A 27,373-nucleotide genomic window follows, 5' to 3' on the forward strand; every position below is an offset into this window, starting at 1 on the left:
ATGTCCACCCTTGTGTGATGCAAATATCAACCCCAAAAATTAACACTGCATAATAAATAAAAGAACAGAAAAATATTTAGTCGGCCAAGGCTGTACAGAAGATATCATGAACGATAACATATTCAGCGATTACAATAAGATAATACCAAAAATTCCCTTAATGCTATTAAATAATAGTGTTCTTTGAAATCATAATATAACAAAAACATCTGAGAAAAGAAATAGAGTATTTGACGCAGAATGTAGGGTTTAGTTATTGGTGATTTTAATTCATGTTCAGGCCTCTACAAATAAACTTTCCTTTATTCATTTTAGTCATCGCAGTACAACCAAACCTCCTCAGTCCCATTCATCCTCGTCTCTCAACTGGTCCTCTCTGGGCGGCTCTTGAAACCTGATGTTTGCCAGCATGTCCCTCATTGCCACCATGAGGCGATTGACTTCCTGGTTTAGCTCCTGCCCGGCTCGTGCCACTTCCAAGTCGTCCTCCTGCCTCAGGCCAGCCTGGCAAGGAAAGTTAAAGCCATTAAAATACAACACATGATAACAATGCCATCCCTCTGTATGTAATTATCCTTTATACTCAATGATAATGCGGCGTATCTATGTAATCGTGCATGGCGTTATATTTGCGTCTTCATTTTGAGGTTGCAAAGGCAAATTTTGAGGACAGAAAAATCTTTTTTGCAAGCACTGACATTATATTTTGAAAATAAATTAAACTCAAGCAAAAAATTTAAATGTTTGAGCGAATATAAATGTATTTTGTGCACAATAAAAGTGTTTTCATGTTTGCTATTATCCACGTGCTCTCTTATCACTCTCTTAATCTCTCCACTCTGAGCCTTCAGCTTTTTTTTCTACATTTGCTCAGATTTCTGCTGTGTGCTCGACTTAGGGCTGCAACCATTAGTCGACAAATATGTCGCCGACAATTATTATATTTGTTGACAATAGTCGTGACGTTATCACATGGACAGTGATAAAATGTGAAGTGTGAGGATATTTCCTCTTATTCTTGTTAAAAACATGAATAGCTTGCTCATTTTTGCAAAGTAGGCCTTGTTTTTATGGCAGCACATCTGTGATACGGCAGCATTTAAAGCGGAGACATGATGTCAGACATTTGGAGGGAGGATGCGGACGCAGCCTCAATGCTGTCAGCTTCTACCTTGCTAGCTAACTAACAAGAGTGAGACCAAGTTGTGTGAAAAATAACTTTAACTATCATTTTAGCCAAAGTCAGCCAGCTAAACTTTGTCTGCATCAATTCAAGTATGTTTTAAAGCAGGATCAATTTGCAATGCCGTAAAAAAAGGCACTTTAACACACACGCACACAGACACAGACAGAGACAGACAGGCACCAAATTAAACATACTGTATGTTCTATTAACATTTTAAGAATTAATCAAATATAGAACGCTACACATTGAGTTTATTAGAGTGCTAAAACTGCCAAGAATTAATCAATAAATAGTCATAAAACCAGTGTGCAGTTTTTAAACATCATAAAATGCTTTTCTTTTTTAGGAAGTTAGATTTTGTGTTTCGTTGTTGGTTTTCATTTCTGATATTTTAAATTACACAAACAAGGTTAATTGTTTTTTTTATTTTTTTTATAGCACTTTGCCTTTCCTTTCTTTTAAATGGACAACAATTGAATTTTTGTAACAGCTGAATGAGCAGCACAGTTACAGTATAACTAAATATTTATGAATGAATTAGTCATCTTTGTTGTTCGTAAGCACCTGCCTAAAATAACTTAAGGTCCATTTAGAAGTCGATGGAAAAATTTGAGCCATTAAATATGTGTACGCTTTATTATCCGATTAGTCGACTGATCGTTAAGATAATCGTTGACAAATCGACTATCAAAATAATCGTTAGTTGCAGCCCTAGCGCTCGTGCAAGTTTAGACACACCGTTATATTTGTGTCAAAAAGGCAACCAATCAGAGAACTGGACACATCTACACTTTGATTGGATGCTTGGTCTCCGCTGAGATTGCTTTGAAAAACTATTTTCAACATTGCGGCGCTATATGAAGCGGAAAGAGCGATTTTAAAATGTAAGTATAGCTTTATTTATTCATCTAAAACAGCAGTCACCAACGCGGTGCCCGCGGGCACCAGGTCGCCCGTAAGGACCAGATGAGTCGCCCGCTGGCCTGTTCTAAAAATAGCTCAAATAGCAGCACTTACCAGTGAGCTGCCTCTATTTTTTAAATTGTATTTATTTACTAGTGTGACAGTCCTAACTGTCGTGCAGGTTCTCAGGGCCATCCAGGGAAGACATTGTCGTGAGACGGTTTAGACTTCTTTATTATTTCAATCACAGAGTCTTTTGCGTGCTTTTCAGCAGCTGACTTTTTTCTCACGTGAGCACACGAATGGTTTCCTCCCGTCCGCCGTCTGCTTTTCAGCAGCAGAGGATGGTTTCCTCCCGTCCGCCGTCTTTCTCCGTCTCCTTTCTTGATGTTCACGTCTATCGCCCTTTTATACGGTCCGAGAGGGTGATTGCACTGTCCACAGCTGCGCGCTCCACGCACCTTGTGCTGATGGCGGCGTCGCTCCCAGCGCACCCCGCCTTGCCGCTCGCTCGTCAACGCCTCTGCGCCACCATCTTGGAACGGGCGCCGTCGGTCCGCCGGCCCCGCCGGCCCCGCCTCCCCACAACTAGCAAGCTGGTCTCGCTTTGCTCGACATTTTTAATTCTAAGAGAGACAAAACTCAAATAAAATTTGAAAATCCAAGAAAATATTTTAAAAACTTGGTCTTCACCTGTTTAAATACATTCATTTATTTTTTTACCGTTTTAGAGAAAAAAATACAACCTTAAAAATGATTTTAGGATTTTTAAACACATATACCTTTTTACCTTTTAAATTCCTTCCTCTTCTTTCCTGACAATTTAAATCAATGTTCAAGTAAATTTATTTTTTAAAGAATAATAAATAAATTGTAATTTAATTCTTCATTTTAGCTTCTGTTTTTTCGACAAAGAATATTTGTGAAATATTTCTTCAAACTTATTATGATTAAAATTCAAAATAAATATTCTGGCAAATCTAGAAAATCTGTAGAATCAAATTAAAATCTTATTTCAAAGTCTTTTGAATTTCTTTTAAAATTTTTGTTCTGGAAAATCTAGAAGAAATAATGATTTGTCTTTGTTAGAAATATAGCTTGGTCCAATTTGTTATATATTCTAACAAAGTGCAGATTGGATTTTAACCTATTTAAAACATGTCATCAAAATTCTAAAATTAATCTTAATCAGGAAAAATTACTAATGATGTTCCATAAATTACTTTTATTTTATTTTTTTTAATTTTACATGAGTTATTATTTGTACAAACATGGTGCAAAGTAATTCATGATTTGTTAAAAAAATGTTAGTGGCTCGCTAGTTAAAATGGGATATTGTGATTTCACAAGACTGTCTTAGAAGTGATCATTTGAAAATGTTCAATTTGAAAAATGTGCACTTAGAGAAAATATAAAAATAAAGTGTTGCATATCGATATTTATCTGTTTCTATATATATTTAATGTGAGAAATCATTAAGATGATCAGTGTTTCCACAAAGATAAATATCATTAATTATTAATAATAACATAGAGTTAAAGGTAAATTGAGCAAATTGGCTATTTCTGGCAATTTATTTAAGTGTGTATCAAACTGGTAGCCCTTCGCATTAATCAGTACCCAAGAAGTAGCTCTTGGTTTTAAAAAGGTTGGTGACCCCTGATCTAAAACATCTAAAACCAGCCATGTAAAGTTGGGGTGACAATAGTGATGTATATATATGTGTTGAAATATGAGACCTTGACGATCAGAATGTCGAGCAAACGTCATGCTCTTCGCTCCTCTCTTTGCTCTGAGAGAGACCGTCATATTCAGACATTGCAGACGGCTTCGTGCTCAGAGCTTTTTTCAATGTTTAGAAGTATAAGAATTAGACTAACTTTATTGATCCACAAGGGAAATGACATCTTTTATTTTAATTTTTACACCTAAATAGCTTGTCTTATTATATGTCTTACTAATGTGTGGCTCTAATATTTGATATTTTTAAACCATTTCTATCATTTAAATCTAATTAGTTGTTTGTAGACGCTATGTCAATTTGTATTTCATTGGAAAATGTTAACTTCTATAGGTGTTTGAATCACTGTTAATGTGATCTTGGGTTTAAGTTTGCTCTGCTGTTTTGTTTAGGACAATCAAGGAGGAAAGGGACTCTCAAGACAATTTAAAGGACAACAGAGCAAAAATAAATGGATATAATAACGTGCAGGTTTGGCTGATCATCAGAAAACATGTTTTTACCTGTATAAATGAATAAACTAAGTGCAGAAACAATTACCATTCCAAAATAATGAAATCAATTCAGTTATTACTACAGATGTCCGATAATATCGGACTGCCGATATTATCGGCCGATAAATGCTTTAAAATGTAATATCGGAAATTATCGGTATCGGTTTCAAAAAGTAACATTTATGACTTTTTAAAACGCCGCTGCACGGAGTGGTACACAGATGTAGGGAGAAGTACAGAGCGCCAATAAACCTTAAAGGCACTGCCTATGCGTGCCGGCCCAATCACATAATATCTATGGCTTTTCACACACAAGTGAATGCAAAGCATACTTGGTCAACAGCCATACAGGTCACACTGAGGGTGGCCGTATAAACAACTTTAACACTGTTACAAATATGCGCCACACTGTGAACCCACACCAAACAAGAATGACACACACATTTCGGGAGAACATCCACACCGTAACACAACAGAACAAATACCCAGAACCCCTTGCAGCACTAACTCTTCCGGGACGCTACAATATACACCCCCTGCTACTCCCTAACCCCCTCCCCCCCACACCTCAACCCCGCCCACCTCAACCTCCTCATGCTCTCAGGGAGAGCATGTCCCAAATTCCAAGCTGCTGTTTTGAAGCATGTTAAAAAAAATAATGCACTTTGTGACTTCAATAATAAATATGGCAGTGCCATGTTGGCATTTTTTTCCATAACTTGAGTTGATTTATTTTGGAAAACCTTGTTACATTGTTTAATGCATCCAGCTGGGCATCACAACAAAATTAGGCATAATAATGTGTTAATTCCACGACTGTATATCTTGGTATCGGTTGATATCGGAATAGGTAATTAAGAGTTGGACAATTTCGGAATATCGGGTATCGTCAAAAAAGCCATTATCGGACATCTCTAGCTATTACAAATTAAATTCCACTTAATACTTACAAGTACAGTTGAAAGCACAAACATTTACAACAGGATTTAAAAAATTAAAAAAATCAGCAACTGCTATCTTGTAAAGCAAAGGGATTATTTAGAATTATTTAAAAATAATAGTCTGGGTTTTTACAGAACACATTTATATTTTATTAGATACAAGTTCAAACATATGTTAAAGTAATATAAATAATATTTGAGTAGTACTGTGTGATGTTACTGTATGGATTCCCAAAATAAAAACCACAAAGAACATCATCTGGATTGTCACCAACGTGTTTCTGAGGGTACACATATAGTATGTCCAATTACCTCATCAAGTGAGTTTGCAAAGCTGATTGTTGTGTTACATGTTACATTTGATCTAAAAACTAAATAATAAAGCAATCATCATATATTTCTTTATAAACTACTCAATAACTATTTGTTTTATAAAGAGGATTACGGTCCCTCGATCCAGATAATCAAATTAATGAATGCATAAATAATACATACAAAATGTAATCCATAACATGAAGATATCCTAAAAACCTCTTAATGCTAAAATGTTCTGCATATTTAAAGCCAATTAAAAAATAACGTTGACCAGTGTGCTCCATAATTTAGGTTAGTTTCAGTATAAAGTAATTCACTATGTTTAAAAATAAAATATTTGTCACTGATAAATCCGCCGACAGCTAAAAACACACAAACAATAAATATAAAGCAATTTTTGCTTCATAATTTAATATTTTGTTAGGTTTCTTTCTCTTCAGTTCTCCACTTTGTGGACCTGACTGCAGGCCGGAGGATGTGAACACACACAAACAGGAAGTGTTGCGAATTCTAGTTCATCCCAATTAACATCGCTCCAGCTGCGGCTGTAGGAATTTTTCCAATACCCACACCCCCTCGACCGCATGGGCCGCCGAATCGGGACACGACAATTGACTCCCTCAGGCGTGAACTAATGCTTTTGGGATAACATAACAAGTGATCTCATTGGAGACCAAGGAGCCAATCAGAGCGTACATTTGTCCAGTCCTCTGATTGGTTGCCTTTTTGACACAAATACAATGGTTTGTTTAAACTTGCGCGAACGCACAGCAGAAATCTGAGCGAGTGTAGAAAAAAATCTGAAAGCGCAGAGGGGTAGCGGAAGAGGGAGCGTGAGAGAGCGCATCGGTCTGACTGCAGACAGCAGTAAATAATGAGCGTTAACATGGATAATAGCAAACAAGTAACCACTTTTATTGTGCACAAAATACATTTATTTTCCTCTTTTTCGCTTGAGTTTGATTTTTTTCAAAATATAACGTCTGTACTTGCAAAACATTTGTCTGTCCTCAAAATCTGCCTTTGCAACCTCAACATTAAGACACAAATATAATGCCATAATCGTGACGGTAAAATAGGATGATGTGAGTTTGCATTTATGGTGCAGAAAATAAAGCTTGCAGTCGTAACTACATTGTCTTTATCCAAACTGACAGACGGCTGTCCAGATATGACACCACGCCTCAAGCTCTTCTGTTATCATGAAGCATATACAGCAAATGGTTAGTGAGGGAGGAGCTGAACTGACAGTAAATGCATTTGGAAATAACTGGCATGCTGGCAAATACAGTAGTAAAGTCTGTGTGGCCTTTTTTCGTGAGATCTGACCAAAACAACTGGTCTTACTCACTAGCATTAGATCAACATAACTTTGTTGTCTTATTATTACATCGCTGAGTCAATTTATTTGTTGGCAATGAAAATTGTTTACTTAGATGCAGTTTGGCTGAGTCCGCTCTCAGTGCTGCTGGAGTGATAGCCACGTGTTAGTATTAGGAATGTAAGGATTAAAAAAAATTATAACACGGTTATTGTGACTAAAATTAGCACCGTTATTATAGTCGCAAAAATGTTGAAAGTGCTCAAAAAGTACTTATACACACACTGTAACCTACTCAGTGGCCTAGTGGTTAGAGTCCGCCCTGAGATCGGTAGGTTGTGAGTTCAAACACCGGCCGAGTCATACCAAAGACTATAAAAATGGGACCCATTAGCTCCCTGCTTGGCACTCAGCATCAAGGGTTGGAATTGGGGGTTAAATCACCAAAGTGAGTAGTACCGGGCGCGGCACCACTGCTGCCCACTACTCCCCTCACCTCCCAGGGGGTGAACAAGGGGATGGGTCAAATGCAGAGGACACATTTCACCACACCTAGTGCGTGTGTGACAATCATTGGTACTTTAACTTTAACTGAAATCATTGAATTTAAAAAAATAAGTAAAACAAGCCCACTATTTTGTATGTTTTGTGTTTCTTATGCTTCACTGATAGTTTTCAGTCTTAGTAATTTATCAGTTTTAATGACTAAACTTTTATTGTTTTAAATATTGGTTTGTACTTTAGCACTTTAAGATTCATTTAAATGTAAAGTGCGCTGCAAACAAAATCTATTACCCGTTATTTCTGGTGGGCGTTCAATTTGAAAAGAGTATTTCAAGGACCTTTAAAGTTTTTAGAGGTCCTGTAAAACCACCTCTGTCTCGAATTTCTCCGATCAATTATTCAGGTCTAAGAGAGCACAGCTTGTAGGTTCAATGGGCACAATTTAATTTTTTAGTGGCTCAGACAGCAGTGTGTTTATAAATGTTTAGATTGGGGTATTTTCTTAACTGGGAAAGATGTAAATGTCTCTTGTTTTCATGTTAGCATTTAAGCAGGGCGAGCTAGTGCCAGTCAGTGTGTGAGTTTATCAATGAGCAGTTATCAATCGCGGTTTTTCAATTATTTTAATTTAAAGCTGTAATTAATACTAACTTTACTGTGGTTATCATTGATACCGTTAATCGCTACATCCCCAGTTAGAGTCGGCTGAGTCTTCAACTGCACATGACGTCCTGCGCAACTCAAGTACTGTAACATGGCACCGTTGGATTTTACGTGAATCGGTGCATGGTTGGACCGGCGGGATTCGGTCAGTGTCAAAAAAGTACCGGATTCGGTGCCCATCCCTAGAAAGTGTTCAAATTATGATGCAGCAGCCACCCGCATAACATGACTGTTTTTGTAATGGCGTTTTGATGATCAGCATACAGGACTGTCTGAGAAAATTAGAATATTGTGATAAAGTCCTTTATTTTCTGTAATGCAACTAAAAACATGAAAATGTCATACATTCTGAATTCATTACACATCAACTGAAATATTGCAAGCCTTTTGTCATTTTAATATTGCTGATTATGGCATACAGTTTAAGAAAACTCAAATATCCTATCTCAAAATATTAGAATATCATGAAAAAGTATACTAGCAGGCTATTCACCTAATCACTAATTAACTCGAAACCGCTGCAAGGGTTTCCCTGAGCCTTTAAAAACACTCAGCTTGCTTCAGTGAACTAAATCACAAGTATGGGGAAGACTGCTGACCTGACTGCTGTCCAGAGGACCATCATTGACACCCTCCATCAGGAGGGTAAGACACAAAAATACATTTCTAAAAGAGCAGGCTGTTCACAGAGTGCAGTTTCAAAGCACATTCACAAAAAGTCTGTTGGAAGGAGGAAATGTGGCAGGAAACGCTGCACAACCAAGAGAGAGGACCGCAGCCTTAACAGCATTGTGAAGAAGAGCCGCTTCCAGAATTTAGGGGAGCTTCAAAGACAGTGGACTGAAGCTGGAGTCCAGGTATCAAAAGCCACTGTTCACAGACGTGTCCGGGAAATGCGCTACAATAGCCGTATTCCCATGGTCAAGCCACTCCTGAACTCAAGATAACGGAAGAAGCGTCTGACTTGGGCTATAGAAAAGAAGAACTGGACAGTTGCAGAGTGGTCCAGAGTCCGGTTTTCAGATGAAAGCAAGTTTTGTATTTCATTTAGAAGTCAAGGCGCTAGAGTCTGGAGGAAGGCTGAAGAGGAGCAAAATCCAAGTTGCTTGAAATCCAGTGTGAAGTTCCCACAGTCAGCAATGGTTTGGGGAGCCATGTCAGCTGCTGGTGTTGGTCCACTGTGTTTCATCAAGTCCAGAGTCAATGCAGCTGTGTACCAAGAGATTTTAGAGCCTACATGCTTCCATCTGTTGAAAAGCTCTATGGAGATGATGATTTCATTTTCCAGCATGATCTGGCACCTGCCCACAGTGCCAAAACCACCAGTAACTGGTGTACTTACTGTCCTCGATTGGCCTGCCAACTCCCCTGACCTGAAACCCATAGAGAATTTGTGGGGTATTGTGAAGAAGAAGCTGAAAGACACCAGACCCAATAATGCAAATGAGCTAAAGGCCGCTATTGAAGCATCCTGGGCATCCATAACACCTCAGCAATGCCACAGGCTGATTGCCTCCATGCCATGCCGCATTGATGCAGTAATCCGTGCAAAAGGATTCCCAACCAAGTACTGAGTGCATTAATTGACATTTTCAAATGTTTGATTTTGTTTTGCTGTTAAAAATCTTTTTTTTTTACTTGGTCTGAGGAAATATTCTAATTTTTTGAGATAGGATTTTTTAGTTTTCTTAAGCTGTATGCCCTAATCAGCAATATTAAAATAATAAAAGGCTTGCAATATTTCAGTTGATGTGTAATTAATCAGAATGTATGACATTTTCATGTTTTAGTTGCATTACAGAAAATAAAGGACTTTATCACAATATTTAAATTTTCTGAGACAGTCCTGTATATTCTGCATATTAATGAAAACTGAGACGCAAAATGGATTGCACGCCTTACTCTGCAAACTCACAAACCCTTAGTAAATCAGGCCCACAGCATCTTATCGATTTAACTGACTTTGCATGAAAGAGCTACACTTGCTCTGCATCATTTATTGAGACGCACTTCTCTCATAAATTGTCTCTCCCAAGTACAGTAGCTAAACAAAGTGCATTTGATAGGCAGATTTGTTTTATCATTTCCCTCATAAACACGTAGCGTTCTAAAGCAACTCTCTTCCAGTAAGATAGAAGGAAATACAATCGGTATTAGAAAGAACACCACCTCTTAGTATGATGCTGTTCAATTCTTCTTCTTCTTCTTCTTCTTTACGTGTCTTTGAAGCATGTATCATATAACCACATGCTTCAAAGACACGAAAAAAAGAAGAATTTAACTACATCATACTAAGAGGTGGTGTTCTTATATACCGATAGTTCAATTCTACATTATTGTAAATTATAATCACAATTATAGGAATACCTCTCGAAGAGCGTCATTCAATACTGAACATAACTTTTTATATAGTTAGTCTGTGTAACACGGCATTAGATTGTGCAGGTTAACGTAACAATGTCAACAATGTACTGTGTATGTGCACCCACCTGAAGGTTAAAGTTTGGCAGCAAGGAACGTAAAAACAGCGACAATGTGCTCTCATTGGACGCTCCAACATGCTGCCTAAATGTACAGAGTGGTACAAAGCGTTGCATTAAACTAGGGTTATGACTTCCATTTGTCACGTGATGATCTGAATGTCCTTTATTACCTCTCAGGTCTTGTGTATGAGACCACCGAGTCCAACGGGGGTAGAGGGTCAAATCCCATCATGGGCTGAGTGGTCACCTCCTGAGAGTGTCAACGAAAGAAGACAATATGTGATAAAAAATATAAAAAACACTTTCACTGCCAACCACATAATTTTTGATGCAGCACATTCATGTGCGTAACTCTTATTTGTTTAGAATCGAGATTATGCATAATTTATTCATGTATGTCCATCCATCCGTCCATCTTCTTCCGCTTATCCGAGGTCGGGTCGCGGGGGAAGCAGCCTAAGCAGGGAAGCCCAGACTTCCCTCTCCCCAGCCACTTCGTCCAGCTCTTCCCGGGGGATCCCAGAGGCGTTCCCAGGCCAGCCGGGAGACATAGTCTTCCCAACGTGTCCTGGGTCTTCCCCGTGGCCTCATACCGGTCGGACGTGCCCTAAACACCTCCTTAGGGAAGCGTTCAGGTGGCATCCTGACCAGATGCCCGAACCACCTCATCTGGCTCCTCTTGATGTGGAGGAGCAGCGGCTTTACTTTGAGCTCCCCCCGGATGACAGAGCTTCTCACCCTATCTCTAAGGGAGAGCCCCGCCACCCAGCGGAGGAAACTCATTTCGGCCGCTTGTACCCGTGGTCTTGTCCTTTCGGTCATGACCCAAAGCTCATGACCGTAGGTGAGGATGGGAACATAGATCACCAACAGGCATGCATTTTTTCACCCTTTAAGACGCCCGCACGCCTCGCTTCTCTCTCTTCAGCCTGACATCCCGCGGCTCTCAACACCACGGCCACACTCCCGAGTACGGCCGCACACTTCACCCGCTCGACTTGCAAACCCGCGTTGCATGACGTGCTCAAAAAAACCCAAAAACTATACATCAAGGATGATTGTGGCAACGATTCAGACATTTTATAGCATCCTACATCAAACAACTCTTCCCTTAACCCTGACCATCATCGCTTGCCTGCGACAGGAAGCCAACAAGCAAAATACAAAAGTCTGTGAACATTGCTCCAAAGTACAGATTCAGTTTTGATTTATTGTGCATAAAGTAAACATTAACATGTGCAAAGGCAGTAATATATGATAAAACAAGGCTGAAGAAGAACTTCCCTGTTCATCTCCTCTTAATCAAACACGAAAAACCCGCCAGGTGAACAGCTGATATTACTACTTCCGACATTGACATTAGCTGACCATAGGTAACCATCCATCCATCTATCCATCTTCTTCCGCTTATCCGAGGTCGGGTCGCGGGGGCAGCAGCCTAAGCAGGGAAGCCCAGACTTCCCTCTCCCCAGCCACTTCGTCCAGCTCTTCCCGGGGGATTCCCCGAGGCGTTCCCAGGCCAGCCGAAGACATAGTCTTCCCAACGTGTCCTGGGTCTTCCCCGTGGCCTCCTACCGGTCGGACGTGCCCTAAACACCTCCCTAGGGAGGCGTTCGGATGGCATCCTGACCAGATGCCCGAACCACCTCATCTGGCTCCTCTCGATGTGGAGGAGCAGCGGCTTTACTTTGAGCTCCCCCCGGATGACAGAGCTTAGGATGAACAAATACACTATGCTACTCAGACTATATTTGCCATTAACAGTTAGCTTATACAGATGGGGTGCCCAAAGTGCGGCATAAGGGCCATCTGTGGCCTGTGACTCGTTTGTCATTGGCCCTTGGCACATTACAAAATACACCAGCAAAAACTGTGAAAACAGCAAGAGGCAAAAAGAGAAAAAAAACAACAATATTCATATCAGCCAATAATAACACAAAGCTTTGTCTTTAAAAATACAACACAAAATAAAATAAAATATGTTACATATATATATTTACACACATGCGAACATACAGTATACAGATATACACATATAAATGTATACATACATACATACAAAACCCAAAACCAGTGAAGTTGGCACGTTGTGTAAATCGTAATTAAAAACAGAATACAATTATTTGCAAATCCTTTTCAACTTATATTCAGTTGAATACACTGCAAATACCAGATATTTAATGTTCGAACTGAGAAACTTCTTTTTTTTTCTTCAAATAATCATTAAATTAGAATTTAATGGCAGCAACACATTGCAAAAAAGTTGGCATTTGTACCACTGTGTTACATGGCCTTTCTTTTTAACAACACTCAGTAAACGTTTGGGACCTGAGGAGACCAAATTTTGAAGCTTTTAAGGTGGAATTCTTTCCCATTTTTACTTGATGTGCAGCTTAAGTTGTTCAACAGTCGTATTTTACGCTTCATAATGCGCCACACATTTTCAATGGGAGACAGGTCTGGACTACAGGCAGGTCAGTCTAGTACCCGCACTCTTACTATGAAGCCACGCTGTTGTAACACATGCAGAATTTGGCTTATATATATATATATATATATATATATATATATATATATATATATATATATATACAAATGCATACATATACAAACAAATATATATACATACAAATATATATACATACAAATATATAAACATATACATGTAGACAAATATACATATACATACATTTACATACTGTACATACATACATCAGCGTTTCCCATAAACTGCCAAGATACCTGTGGCGGTGGGGGCGTGGCTATGGGCGTGGTCACCATGACATCATCGAGTAATTTGCATAATGTACTACAATGATATGATTTTCTCTAAAAAGGCTCAACAAATGTATACTTACTAATTAATAATAACAGTTTTGTTTTAAACGTCCATCCATCCATCCATCCATTTTACAATATAATTACAACACTTTATGTACATATTTATATACAGATTTGAACAATAAGTTATTCACTGAAATATATGTATTAATTGTGGTTGTTACAAAAAATATATCTTATAAAAATATAAAAGCTAAAATGTCTCTTAAAGCTCTGCCCCTTTAATTAGTGCATACTAAATAATTTAACTTTAGCCTACTACTACAACCATATTATTTACCAGCAACATAAAGTGAAACAGAGGCAGAGGTGTCCTGCCACAGTCAGTAACAAATAAACAGAAAACAGTAGTGGTGGTAGATAGACACAAAGCTTCATCAAACATCTGATCCACTGAACAAAGAGCTCCAAAAATCTTGATCCTACACTTCTCTTTTGTAAAGTAAATCTGAACAGCCGATATGGGCATCTACATCAACTACCAGTATATGATTTGCCTGAGAAGCTGGACAAAAAACAAAACAAAACAAAAATTTAAAACAATTTTTTTTTTGTTTTTTTGTTGCGGCCTTGATTCTTTCGTGGCGGGCCGCCACAAATAAATGAATGTGTGGGAAACACTGTACATACATTTTGGCGGAGATCATGGATCTTGGGCTCGAAAAAAGTTGGTGACCACTGCTCTATACAAAATAGAGATTCTAACCCAGGAGTATATATATTACACTCCCTCCACCCCCATGAGGTGTATGGAAGTAGAATTGTCTCACATCAACTCATATACAGTATATATCAATATGATATTAATACATATGCATATATTAATAAATATACAAATACAAATGTGATATACAAATAAATAACTAATTTGTATAAATAAACGCGTATTTGTAAATATATTTTTAAAATTTTAAAATATATACAAATAAAATTTATAAATATAAAAATGTCACATACAAATAAATCAAGAATTTGTATAAATAAACATGTATTTGTAAATATATTTTTGAGATTTGAATATAAATATGCTTGATTTTGTATTTGTATTTGTATTAAATTTGCATATGTGGATCGCTTTTTTGCTTTTGTGTCGATGAGACATTCCTCCCAGAAACCAGATGCACAAATAAATGTGACCTACACACTTCCCTGAACAACCAGCAGAGGGCATACTTGCCAACCCTCCCGAATTTTCCGGGAGACTCCCGAATTTCAGTGCCTCTCCCGAAAATCTCCCGGGACAACCATCAGTGTTTCCCACACATTCATTTATTTGTGGCGGCCTGCCACGAAAGAATTAAGGCCGCCACAAATAGATTTTTTATTTTTTTTATTTTTATTTTTATTTTTTTTTGTTAGTTTTTTTGTGTCCTGTCCAGCTTCTCAGGCAAATCATATAGTTGATGTAGATGCCCATATCGGCTGTTCAGATTTACTTTACAAAAGAGAAGTGTAGAATCAAGATTTTTGGAGCTCTTTGTTCAGTGGATCAGATGTTTGATGAAGCTCTGTGTCTATCTCCCACCACTACTGTTTTCTGTTTATTTGTTACTGACTGTGGCAGGACACCTCTGTTTCACTTTATGTTGCTGATAAAAATATGGTTGTAGTAGTAGGCTAAAGTTAAATTATTTAGTATGCACTAATTAAAGGGGCAGAGCTTTAAGAGACATTTTAGCTTTTATATTTTTATAAGATATATTTTTTGTAAGAACCACAATTAATAAATATATTTCAGTGAATAACTTATTGTTCAAATCTGTATATAAATATGTACATAAAGTGTTGTAATTATATTGTAAAATGGATGGATGGATGAACGTTTAAAACAAAACTGTTATTATTAATTAGTAAGTATACAATTTTTGAGCCTTTTTAGAGAAAATCATATCATTGTAGTAAATTATGCAAATTCCTCAATGATGTCATGGTGACCACGCCCATAGCCATGCCTCCACCGCCACAGGTATCTTGGCAGTTTATGGGAAACACTGACCATTCTCCCGAATTTCTCTTGATTTCCAGTCGGACTCCCCCTCCAGGTCCGTGCGGACCTGAGTGAGGACAGCCTGTCGTCACGTCCGCTTGACCAACCAAAAAGTAACCACAGAACACTATACCGCAGGGGTCCTCAAGTACAAAACTTGAAGGTCCACAAATGTAATTTTGAAACAGGCTGGGTCCGTTTATTATCAGTCAAACTTATATAGTAGCATATATATATATATGTATATACATAAATATATATATGTAGTCTTTCTTTCCATTTTGACATAACAAATGCATGTACTGCATGCTGCAATTGCATATCTTTAATGTATCTAATAATGAAACATATACTATATTATCATGTATTTCAAACCTTTCATTTTGTTAAAATAGAAATAAATACCTAAATATTTTCTTCACTTATGATTTCAAAACAAGTTATCCATCAAATTGTTTGTAAAAAAATATAATAATCAAATACATAGGCAATTGTGAAATAATATAATGAGGCTATTATACATTTGTAAGAATATGAATTCACTGTTACATGCAGCCCTCAGAGGGCAGCAATAACTGTGATGTAGCCCTCAACAAGTTTGACATCCCTGCTGTAGACTAAAGAAAAACATTTTAGTTGTTTGAGCAGGGAGACTGTCTTACCAGAGGCAGATTGGACGTAGCTTCTTTTATCTCAGACAGCAGAACATGTCGATGGATGTTCCGTGGAGCACTTTGATATCTTTGCTTTCTCCTATAACACATTGAAAATAAGTTAACTGCTCTATAATAAAACTAAAACCTAACTACCTACATAACTGATGTTAGCCATATTGTACTGAGCAAGTTATATTGCTATCATTGCATTTTTACTTTTTGTCATCACTTGATACATGATGTGGTCATTTTGTGTGACTTTAGGGGTATTTATTTTGGTGAGATGTAGAATTGTAGTGTTATTTTTATTACTACAAAAGGTTAAAGACACACCTTTTTTAACAGGCTATTTACTGAACATTTCAAACTCTTTTCAGGGTTATTATTTTATATCATTATTTTCTATTTTAGTCATTGCTAATATTACCACAATTATTTCACTGTTTTATCATTTTGTATTAATTTTTTTATTTATCTTTTAAAATGTATATAATTTTTAGATGGTGCTAATTTTAGTTATTCTCCAGTGTGGAGGCTTTCTTCAATCCTCATTTCCGTGTCATGTTTTGTTATTGTCAATGGTGCTATGCAAAAAATAAAATAGCGTGTAGTGGGGTGCATGTGATGTAGTAACACTGCATGTGCAATTAAAATGAGGTGCGGACTACCCTTATTTAAATGATGATTTTGCATGCATACAGGGCTTTTACAATGGAGACGTTTGATAATTTTTTGCACTTATGTTATCATGCTCCTACCTGTGTGCAATTTGTTGAACCAGCAGGACATACCTATTATCTATAACACCTTATCTGAAACGCAATCTAGATAACAAAAATACATGCACACTGAAACTTAATTTTTGCGCGAGGCTGTGAATCGCATCACCAGCACATTCGTGTGTCCGGATTGACTCAAAGGCAAGATAATGCATATTGAAAGACGTCTTTTCATGTAGGAGGTATATTATAGTAAAATACTTCCTAAAAAAAAAAACACAAAACAAACATAAGAAAAAAACAAAACGCCAGCAGACACTAAAACATATCAATTGAATTCATTTTGATCAGCCCCATAAGTCGTCCAGCAGTTATAAAATTATAAAATGTAATTGCTGAATAGAAGATATGTCTAATATTTGTATTTCTGACCGTCCACCAAAATGTTGACACACGCACATAAGACAGAAGATTTTCTGTCCATCGTCTGTCTTTGCAGCATGACCACCGATCATGTAGACGTGTGTGGAACTGTGTCAGTTTGCACGTCATTCTGACACGTTGTTGCGGGTTCGCTTCAAAAAAGATATCATTATGCAACCAATGATGGCATATTTGCAGATTTCTTGCTGGTGATGTTTATTGCACGAAATCAAGGACAGCAGTGCACACGGTCCAAAAATCTATACAGTGCAAAAGGAGTGAAAAATTAAAAGTAAATACAAAAAATTAAAGCGCAAATAAAGAAATACAAAAAACCCCATCTGCGGCCCAAAATCACCAATCACTTTTAGCATTACTCTCGCTCTCCACCACCGACCAGTTTACCGACTCTTACCCCGACTGAATGGGCAGCCTCCATTAAATATCTCATGGTAAACATAATCCAGTATATCAATGTTTCTATTATAGCTCTCAAATGACATTTAATACACTGAGCAAAAATATAAACGCAACATTTTGTTTTTGCTCCCATTTTTCATAAATTGAACTCAAAGCTCTAAAACTTTTACTATATATACACAAAATATCTATTCTTCTCAAATATTGTTCACAAATATGTCTGTTTTAGTGAGCATTTCTTCTTTGCTAAAATAATCCATACCACCTCACAGCTGTGGCATATCAGGATACCGATTAAACAACATGATTATTACACTTGCATGCCTTAGGCTTCCCACAATAAAAGGCCACTCTGAAATGTGCAGTTTTATCACACAGCACAAAGCCACAGATGTCGCAAGTTTTGAGGGAGCGTGCAGTTGGCATGCTGACTGCAGGAATGTCCACCATAGCTGTTGCCCGTGAATTGAATGTTCGTTTATCTACCATAAGCCATCTCCAAAGGGGTTTCAGAGAATCTGACAGTACATCCAATCAGCCTCACAACTGCAGACAACATTTAACCACACAAGCCCAGGACCTCCACATCCAGCAGTTGCACCTCCATGATCATCTGAGACCAGCCACCTTTATCCAACGTAAAACAAACAGGAGTAAAATTGGTAACCCCACTTAAAATCCTACTCTAGACACTACACATTGATATAGTTCTGTGAAAATTATTGTCTTCTGTGCAAATTTAAAGAAAGTGAACAGTGTGTTATTTACTGCAGTCTTTAAAGGTTTTATTTTTGGTTTGTTGAAATTGTTCACACATTGCACAGTTTTTTATTTTTCAATCAATACACAGTGATGCCTAGAAGGCAGGGAGTCACTCAACCCTTTGGAATAGTTTCTACCTCAGTTTGTATGGTTTGTTGAGTTAGCACAGGACTAACATGTGGAAATGACAAATGAGGTAGGTGATACATAGAAGAGTTTTTATTTATGTTTAATTTAGTTTTTTGTTCAATCCTTGATGGGCTTTGACTTAAAGTTTAATTGCTTTGTAGGTACACTGAGGTGTATCTAAGTTCATTGTGTTCTTCAAGGTGTTTTCAAAACTGCACCAATTATTTCCTTAGAATTTTCAACAAACTTGAAGTGTTTGTCAAGAGGATTATTTGTAATATGTACATTTTCAGAATGTGCTTGTTCTATTTTGGGTCAAAGTAAAACAAAGAAAACTATTTTAAGTTGTCGTAGTTTTATTTTTAAGTTATTATGCCATGATTTTACTTGTCCGGCCCACGTTGGAATACATTAACCTCCATGCAGCCCCTGAGCGAAAATGAGTTTGACACCCCTGTACTACAGTGTATACATAATAAACACTTTCCACAGTAGTTATTGAGTAAAAATGGTGTGACAGAAAAAAATGTTTTTCAACTGTTAAACAATCTTTGAGTAAAATCATATTGATCAAGATTATCGCTAACAGTCGCAATCAAAAATTTGGACACACTTTCACATCCTACTGAGTGCACTAGTAAGAAAGCAGCTCAACTTGGTTCTCACTTGTTTTGGTAGTCCTCCACCAGTGGGTCTTTTACATCAATTCGACACAGCACTTCCTTCACACACTCCTCCAACCAAAGCATGACATGTGCTTCTCTCCACAAGCTGTACATCCTTCCCACATACAAAGCAGTCAGTTCAACCAAGGCTGGAGGCTGTCTAAAGAGAGCAAATGGAGATGTCACAGAGGGCTGATGGATAAGATTAATGATTGGAGTAGAAGATATATGAAGTTATACCAGGATGACGCAAATAAATTGACATTACCCAAACTGGCTGCTTGGACCAAAGAAAGCATGGGAGGTGACTGTAGCATCAGGCTGCACAGCACACAGATCCAGTAAAGGCATCAGGACTGTAGAATATATATATTTCAGATGTTTGGATATGACAGGCAGAAACAGTATGGCGCTGGAAGAAGTATCAATGTGCATGCTTCTCTAAGGATTTCTGACCTCCGGGAAACATAATGAGCGCATCTTGCAGCATCTGGTCAGCTTTGTGTTTTGCTTTATCACTTTCTTCTGGCTCTATATCCTCCTGTTGACTGAGGAGGAAATGGCAGAGCGCGGTGGAGAAAGCAAAGTTTGGCAATTGGGATAGATTTCTGTGCTCCTGAGACACAGAAAGACAAATTAAAGGCCATCGTTGAAAAGTTGACCACGCAAAACCAAATATATATAGGAAGACGTGGAATTTGAAGCACAGATTTACCTCCCAGTCCTCATAAAGCTGGAGGAGAGACTGGTACTGTCTGGAACGTAGCATCAGGAAATCAATGAGCAGAAGCATGCAAAGTGGGTCTGAATCAGGGTCCAAACTATTAGATGTTCACAAAAAAACAAAAACAAAAAAACAACTTAAGAAATCAGACAAGTTTTTTTTTTTTATATTGTCACCTGCAACAGTTAAAGGCCTACTGAAACCCACTACTACCGACCACAAAGTCTGATAGTTTATATATCAATGATGAAATCTTAACATTGCAACACATGCCAATACGGCCGGGTTAACTTATAAAGTGCAATTTTAAATTTCCCGCGAAACATCCGTTTGAAAACGTCTATGTATGATGACGTATGCGCGTGACGTCAATGGTTGAAACGGAAGTATTCGGACCCCATTGGATCCAATACAAAAAGCTCTGATTTCATCGCAAAATTCCACAGTATTCTGGACATCTTGTGTTGGTGAATCTTTTGCAATTTGTTTAATGAACAATGAAGACTGCAAAGAAGAAAGCTGTAGGTGGGATCGGTGTATTAGCGGCGGACTACAGCAACACAACCAGGAGGACTTTGAGATGGATAGCAGACGCGCTATCCGATGCTAGCCGCCGACCGCATCTATGATCGGGTGAAGTCCTTCGTCGCTCCGTCGATCGCTGGAACGCAGGTGAGCACGGGTGTTGATGAGCAGATGAGGGCTGGCGTAGGTGGAGCGCTAATGTTTTTATCATAGCTCTGACGAGGTCCCGTAGCTAAGTTAGCTTCAATGGCGTCGTTAGCAACAGCATTGTTAAGCTTCGCCAGGCTGGAAAGCATTAACCGTGTAGTTACATGTCCATGGTTTAATAGTATTGTTGATTTTCTGTCTATCCTTCCAGTCAGGGGTTTATTTCTTTTGTTTCTATCTGCATTTAAGCCCGATGCTTTCACGTTAGCTCCGTGAGGTCCCATAGCTAAGTTAGCTTCAATGGCATTGTTAGCAACCGCATTGTTAAGCTTCGCCAGGCTGGAAAGCATTAACCGTGTAGTTACATGTCCATGGTTTAATAGTATTGTTGATTTTCTGTCTATCCTTCCAGTCAGGGGTTTATTTCTTTTGTTTCTATCTGCATTTAAGCCCGATGCTATAACGTTAGCTCCGGGAGGTCCCGTAGCTAAGTTAGCTTCAATGGCGTCGTTAGCAACAGCATTGTTAAGCTTCGCCAGGCTGGAAAGCATTAACCGTGTAGTTACATGTCCATGGTTTAATAGTATTGTTGATTTTCTGTCTATCCTTCCAGTCAGGGGTTTATTTCTTTTGTTTCTATCTGCATTCAAGCCCGATGCTATCACGTTAGCTCCGTAGCTAAAGAGCTTCGCCGATGTATTGTCGTGGAGATAAAAGTCACTGTGAATGTCCATTTCGCGTTCTCGACTCTCATTTTCAAGAGGATATAGTATCCGAGGTGGTTTAAAATACAAATCCGTGAGCCACAATAGAAAAAGGAGAAAGTGTGTAATCCAATGAATCCTTGTACCTAAGTTACGGTCAGAGCGAAAAAAGATACGTCCTGCACTGCACTCTAGTCCTTCACTCTCACGTTCCTCATCCACGAATCTTTCATCCTCGCTCAAATTAATGGGGTAATCGTCGCTTTCTCGGTCCGAATCGCTCTCGCTGCATTGTAAACAATGGGGAAATGTCACACTACTTCCGGTACAGGCAAGGCTTTTTTATCAGCGACCAAAAGTTGCAAACTTTATCGTCGATGTTCTCTACTAAATCCTTTCAGCAAAAATATGGCAATATCGCAAAATGATCAAGTATGACACATAGAATGGATCTGCTATCCCCGTTTAAATGAAAAAAATTAATTTCAGTAGGCCTTTAATATGTCCAGATTAATATTAGACAATACTATGTTCACAGAGTTGTGTGAAATAGTGTAATAGATGATTCGACTGCATCACAATCTACGGCTGCTGGCGTAAAAATACCATTTAAATGTAAAACAAAAAGATTTTCAGCCAGTGATTACTTATATCAGTATGTTTAAACTCTTCCAGTGTGTTTTGTCATCTTATACTTTTCCATATGATGGGAACTAATCAAACAACATAGAACCTGACTAACACTTTGTTCCTTAGTTTACACTGTCATTATATGACATCTTATGGCCCGTTTTGCCCATTTAAATATTTCTGCTTGTCTTCTCCAACCTCAGAATCAGTTTGCAGTACTCCAAAGCTGTCCGGGGGCATCCTCTCTTCTCAAGGAACATCATGTGCTTGTAAAGAGCCAGATAAAATGCCCTGAAAATAAATAACACTCTTAAAGAGATAAAAGTAACAAAAACAACAATTTAAAAATAAAGGCAAATATTAATGAAAACAGGAACAGTCCAGTAAAGCAAGCAAGAAAGCAAACGTCCGTCCTACCTGTTTTCTGGTCTGAGATAATCCAGTCTGCAGGTGCCAGAGGTCAGGCTGAATACAGGGTGAAACACACACTCAAAGCTGTACAAGGCCCTCTCTGGAACAAAAAACATCAGATTAAAAAAAAAAAAAAATACACATCACATACATCTATATAGCTGGAGATGTGAGTAAATGGCTGCTATTTGATGCACTTATCACATTTAAATATGCCCAGCAATCACTTTATAATGCATGGGCATGAAGGCCAGCGACCATGTGAAGGGCACAGATTAGATGAGTAGAACTGAGTCACACATTAGTAAATGTCTGCTTAAAAACAATTTTTTTCATTGTAAAACTGTATACCTACCTACTGTAACTTATAGCATAATTACAAAACACAAGACTACAGGCACATCTCAATATATTTGAACATTTTTGAAAGCTTGTATATTTATTTATTTATTTTAAACTTAACTTTGAGTTTTTTAAAGTAAATATACATACACTTGATAAAACATTTTTTATAAAAACTATCTTTTTTTGTATTGATTTACAACACACAAAATCGAGATTGTATTTCTTACTAATTTTGATGATTATAAACTAAAAAATAAGTCAGGAAATTGTTGTCTTTGTTGTAACAATGCTTCTTGGCAATACATTTTAATCCATAAACAGCTGAAAAGCCTGTTTGTTACCCTTATAAATGGCGCTACATTTGTAAGGAACATGTATTGTGGGACGAACCGCAGGGATGAGTATAGGAGTTGCGCCCATGAAAAACTTATTTGACAGTAGCAAACATTGTATAATGTTGTTGTTGCCATTGATTCTTGTCTTAGTTTTCTTGTAACCCCAGGTGCCTACAGATGGGTTGTAGGGTCCAAGTGTGGAGATAACACGGAGAACGATATGCTGATTGCTGCAACGATAAAGCAACATCTTTTGGTGGAGGCAGCATCACCCTCCTTGGAAAAAACACGCCTTTGACGTCATTGGAGGTAATCTCATTGCAGAAATACCGAGATGGGACTCCGCCAACCAGTGGCAACCATATCTCCACTATAGTCTAGGCACAAACTCTATCCTCCCAGATGACAATGCTTGCCGTCACAAAGCAGGGTTATCAGAGGCTACCTCCAGAATTTGGGACAACATAGGATAGAACAGGGGTACAAAACTTGAAGGTCCACAAATGTTATTTTGAAACAGGCTGGGTCCGTTTATTATCGGTCAAACTTATATAGTAGCAGGAGGTAGGTAGTAGTTTAACATTTTCTTAAAATTAACAAAAATAAAATAAATATCCAATAAAATACATGAAAGATTTTCTTTGAAACAAAAATAAATAAGAACTTAAATAAAATAAATATTTCAGTACGTCTGGTAGCTGTGGCATCAGAGAGTGGGATTTGATTTATTTTAGCTGTCATTTCCTCCTTTTCTTTGCCTTCAAACATGGCACCCATCACTTCAGTCAAGCATTATTTAATTATTTCTGCACCAGAGAATGGCTTCTTGTGTTTACCCAAAGCCCATGCCACTCTGAGTGAGCACTCTGTTGCTATTTGTTGTTGTGTCATAGATTTAACAAAAATCTTGCTTGATGTTTCATATGACTTTTTCAGCCTCGTGATTTCTTTTTTTCTTAGCTCTGAATCATGAGGAAATGTCTCTTCAAATTCGCGGTGCTCTTTCAGATAGTGACGTTTCAGATTTTCACTTTCCCCCAGAGCAACAGTACTGTACGCATATTAGACACATTGGTCTGGTACTTGCAGTAGGTAGGATGAAAACATATTGCTCTGTCCATTCTTCCTTGAAACGTCGGTTTTCCCTGTCCACCTTTCTTTTACCAGCCTGAGCCAACTTGGAGCATGCCATTGTGATTTGATTCACATTCAGTGACTGACGAGTGAACAGTTAGCGAAGTAGCGATACGAGACAACTGTATGCCTGCAGCGAAAGGTTCCATGCATGTAGCATGAGCGCTGTATGACCCAGGTCAGCCTATCAGCGCGTCGTTGTGATAGAGATGACAACCCATACTCTGATTGGCTGATTCCGCAGCCAATCAGAGTGGCGTTCTCTCGCTCTCACTCCGTCTCTCTCTCTTTCTCTCTCAGAGAGAGAGAGAGAGAGAGAGAGAGAGAGACGGAGTGAGTGAGACACGGAGAAGTGTAAACGAAACGTGGAGATATTTGACTAAAAACAACAAAGAACGTTGACTTGCGCTAGCGATAACTCGAAGATAAATACAATTATTATATTTTTTTTAAATATAATAATATATATATATTTTTTTTTTTACTATAATTCGTGCTGGGTCTGGACGGACACGTCGCTGGGTCTGGACATGGACCGCGGTCCGCCTGTTGAGGATCACTGAGATAGAATGACCTGCCAGCAGCCCTTACCTCAAGCTCATTGAACACTTGCGGGATAATTTTGGGTTTGCTGTTCGTGTCTGAGTCACCAACCCAACCCCGTTGTCTGACAAAGAAAATGCTGGTTGAAGAATGGGACACCATCGCACAGCGGTGTGGGATCAGGCTGGTGACCTGTATATGGTTCTTCTATATTGAGGCTCACAAATGTGGCACAATTTAAAATCCAAAAACTTCCTGAGCAGAGTCTCTCTTTTGAAATCAACAGTGATGGGCAAGCTACTTGGAAAATGTAGAAAGCTAAGCTACAAGTTACTCTTGAATAAATGTAGCTTAGCTACAAGGCAAAAGTAGCTTGCGACATCAAAGCTACATTTGACGGCATTTTATAATAATATCAATGATAATGAAACAGAGTGTACAAATGGACCCAATAAGGGTAATTTAGCTGGTGACAGCCTACAACTACCTCTAGGGGTCCCCACACCCCACTGCATGTATTTATTTTAGCTTGCCTTTTCTTTGGCCCACCCCTATAATGTTATTCATTTTCTCTACCTACAGTATAAAAACAGCATCCATCTATATATTGACAATGACTTGTGTGTTGTTTGGGAACAGCTGGTAATCGTAATGCGCAAACTTTTTCATGAACTCAACTCACCTGAATGCGTGTTCCTAAATGTGTGTTGGACGTCTTAGATGAAGAGAGCAGTTATGATTTTGATTTACAGAGTAAACAACTAAAAACTAAGGTTTGAGACATTGTTTTCTCTAAACGCATACATTTGTCTAAATTTGGCCAAGGACGCACATTATTTTAGGTTTCCTGGATGTCATCTTCATCACTAAAGGAAACATCTAATCTGTAGGAGAGAATCCCTCTGCCATTTTTAAGTACCGTATTTTTTGGACTATAAGTCACAGTTTTTTTCATAGTTTGGCCGGGGGTGCGACTTATACTCAGGAGCGACTTACAGTATGTGTGAAATTATTAACACAGTATCGTAAAATATCAAATAATATTGTTTAGCTCATTCACGTAAGAGACTACACGTATAAGATTTCATGGGATTTAGCGATTAGGTGTGACAGATTGTTTGGTAAACGTATAGCATGTTCTATATGTTATAGTTATTTGAATGACTCTTACCATAATATGTTACGTTAACATACCAGGCACGTTCTCAGTTGGTTATTTATATATATATATATATATATATATATATATATATATATATATATATATATATATATATATATATATATATATATATATATATATATATACATATACATATATATAACATACACTTATTCAGCCTGTTGTTCACTATTCTTTATTTATTTTAAATTGCCTTTCAAATGTCTATTCTTGGTGTTGAGTTTTATCAAATAAATTTCCCCAAAAAATGCGACTTATGCTCCAGTGCGACTTATATGTTTTTTTCCTTCTTTATTATGCATTTTCGGCCGGTGCGACTTATACTCCAAAAAATACGGTATGTTTCTTCTTTTTTTTTGAGTTGTTAGCTTGAAGCGTCCCTCTGTCTCTGACTCCCTCGTGTGACATGAGTGTGTGACTGTTAAGATTTTGCTTCCTGGTTTCAATGGCCCACCTTATCTCTTGCCTCTGACTGGCCAGTCCGTAATGTTTCACCCTCACCTTTGCTAATTTTTACTGTACATACGAACACCAACCAATCATTATGGATTTTCTCCGTATGAATGGATGTGCTCAGTCATCCAGGTCGTTGTATTTTCTCCATATTTTTTGGCCTAGATTCGTAGTCCATTTTCTCTCTTTGTAGCTTGTAGCTTTGATGTAAGCTGCTTAGCTACATGGGTCTAAAAGTAGCTAAGCTACAGAAAAAGCTACTCATCAAAAAAGTAGCTAAGCTACTGGAAAATGTAGTTAAGCTACATAGCTTCGCTACGTGTAGCTTGTTACTGCCCATCACTGGAAATCATACACATGTTGCACCATATTCACATATTTACGCACCCTTATAACAGAAACATGCAAATTGTGTTTGGGGCACTTTATGAAAAACTCCTGCTCGGGTGTGCAATTCTCAAAATTATTTTTTTTTTTTACTTTTCAGATTTTTTATAATAACCCGAATAAATGTGTTGTCATTCATTGATCGAAGAGTGTCTGCACTGGATTTTTTTATGTATTCATTAAAAACAAAGTCATAGTGATGAGGTTGCTTTGTTCTGTGGGGCAAATACTTTACATAATTGGTAAATACGACTTTGTACAAATAAAAACGCTATAAATTACATTTTAATTGACTGTTCAGCTAGGCAGGGTTGACAGTACAGCATATTGTTGTCACAGCACCGTGATGATACACTCTTTCATGATGCCGAGGCACTTTCACGGTTGATTAAAATATAATGTTGCATTTAGGCGATAAATTGTGGGACAGAGCGTTACCGTGATGATGATCAATCTTGGATGTTGCGTCAAGTGGTATCCTGCAGTTGTCTGGTAACTTGTACCATTTAGTAAATGTATTACCCTGACAGTTAAGTGCATTTAAAAATAGAAGTGGTCGGTGTAATTATTCATTCTTGTCTGAAAAAAAAGAAACAGAAGCTGTTCAAATTATTACTGTGACGGAGAAGATGATTAAAAGGTTTGGTATAATCTGCTTATCAGACAAATGCCATATCACACTTGCCAATAGGTGTAGTC

General features: G+C 37.9%; 1 protein-coding gene across 1 annotated transcript in view; it reads right to left on the minus strand.

The window, feature by feature from the left end:
• Positions 1-243: 243 nt before the first annotated feature.
• Positions 244-27,373, minus strand: part of tcf25 (transcription factor 25 (basic helix-loop-helix)) — a 49,844-nt gene continuing 22,714 nt past the window's right edge. Inside the window, exons 9-18 of the mRNA XM_062027178.1 lie at positions 22,301-22,394; positions 22,082-22,174; positions 19,869-19,974; positions 19,610-19,769; positions 19,422-19,509; positions 19,155-19,313; positions 16,042-16,132; positions 10,722-10,801; positions 10,558-10,633; positions 244-504 (exon numbers count right to left, since the gene is read on the minus strand). Coding sequence (XP_061883162.1) covers positions 340-504; positions 10,558-10,633; positions 10,722-10,801; positions 16,042-16,132; positions 19,155-19,313; positions 19,422-19,509; positions 19,610-19,769; positions 19,869-19,974; positions 22,082-22,174; positions 22,301-22,394 — 1,112 coding nt within the window. The 3' untranslated portion in view covers positions 244-339. The remainder of the gene's footprint in view (positions 505-10,557; positions 10,634-10,721; positions 10,802-16,041; positions 16,133-19,154; positions 19,314-19,421; positions 19,510-19,609; positions 19,770-19,868; positions 19,975-22,081; positions 22,175-22,300; positions 22,395-27,373) is intronic.

Source organism: Entelurus aequoreus, linkage group LG02 (assembly GCF_033978785.1).
Source record: "Entelurus aequoreus isolate RoL-2023_Sb linkage group LG02, RoL_Eaeq_v1.1, whole genome shotgun sequence".
NCBI classification, from domain to species: Eukaryota; Metazoa; Chordata; class Actinopteri; order Syngnathiformes; family Syngnathidae; genus Entelurus; species Entelurus aequoreus.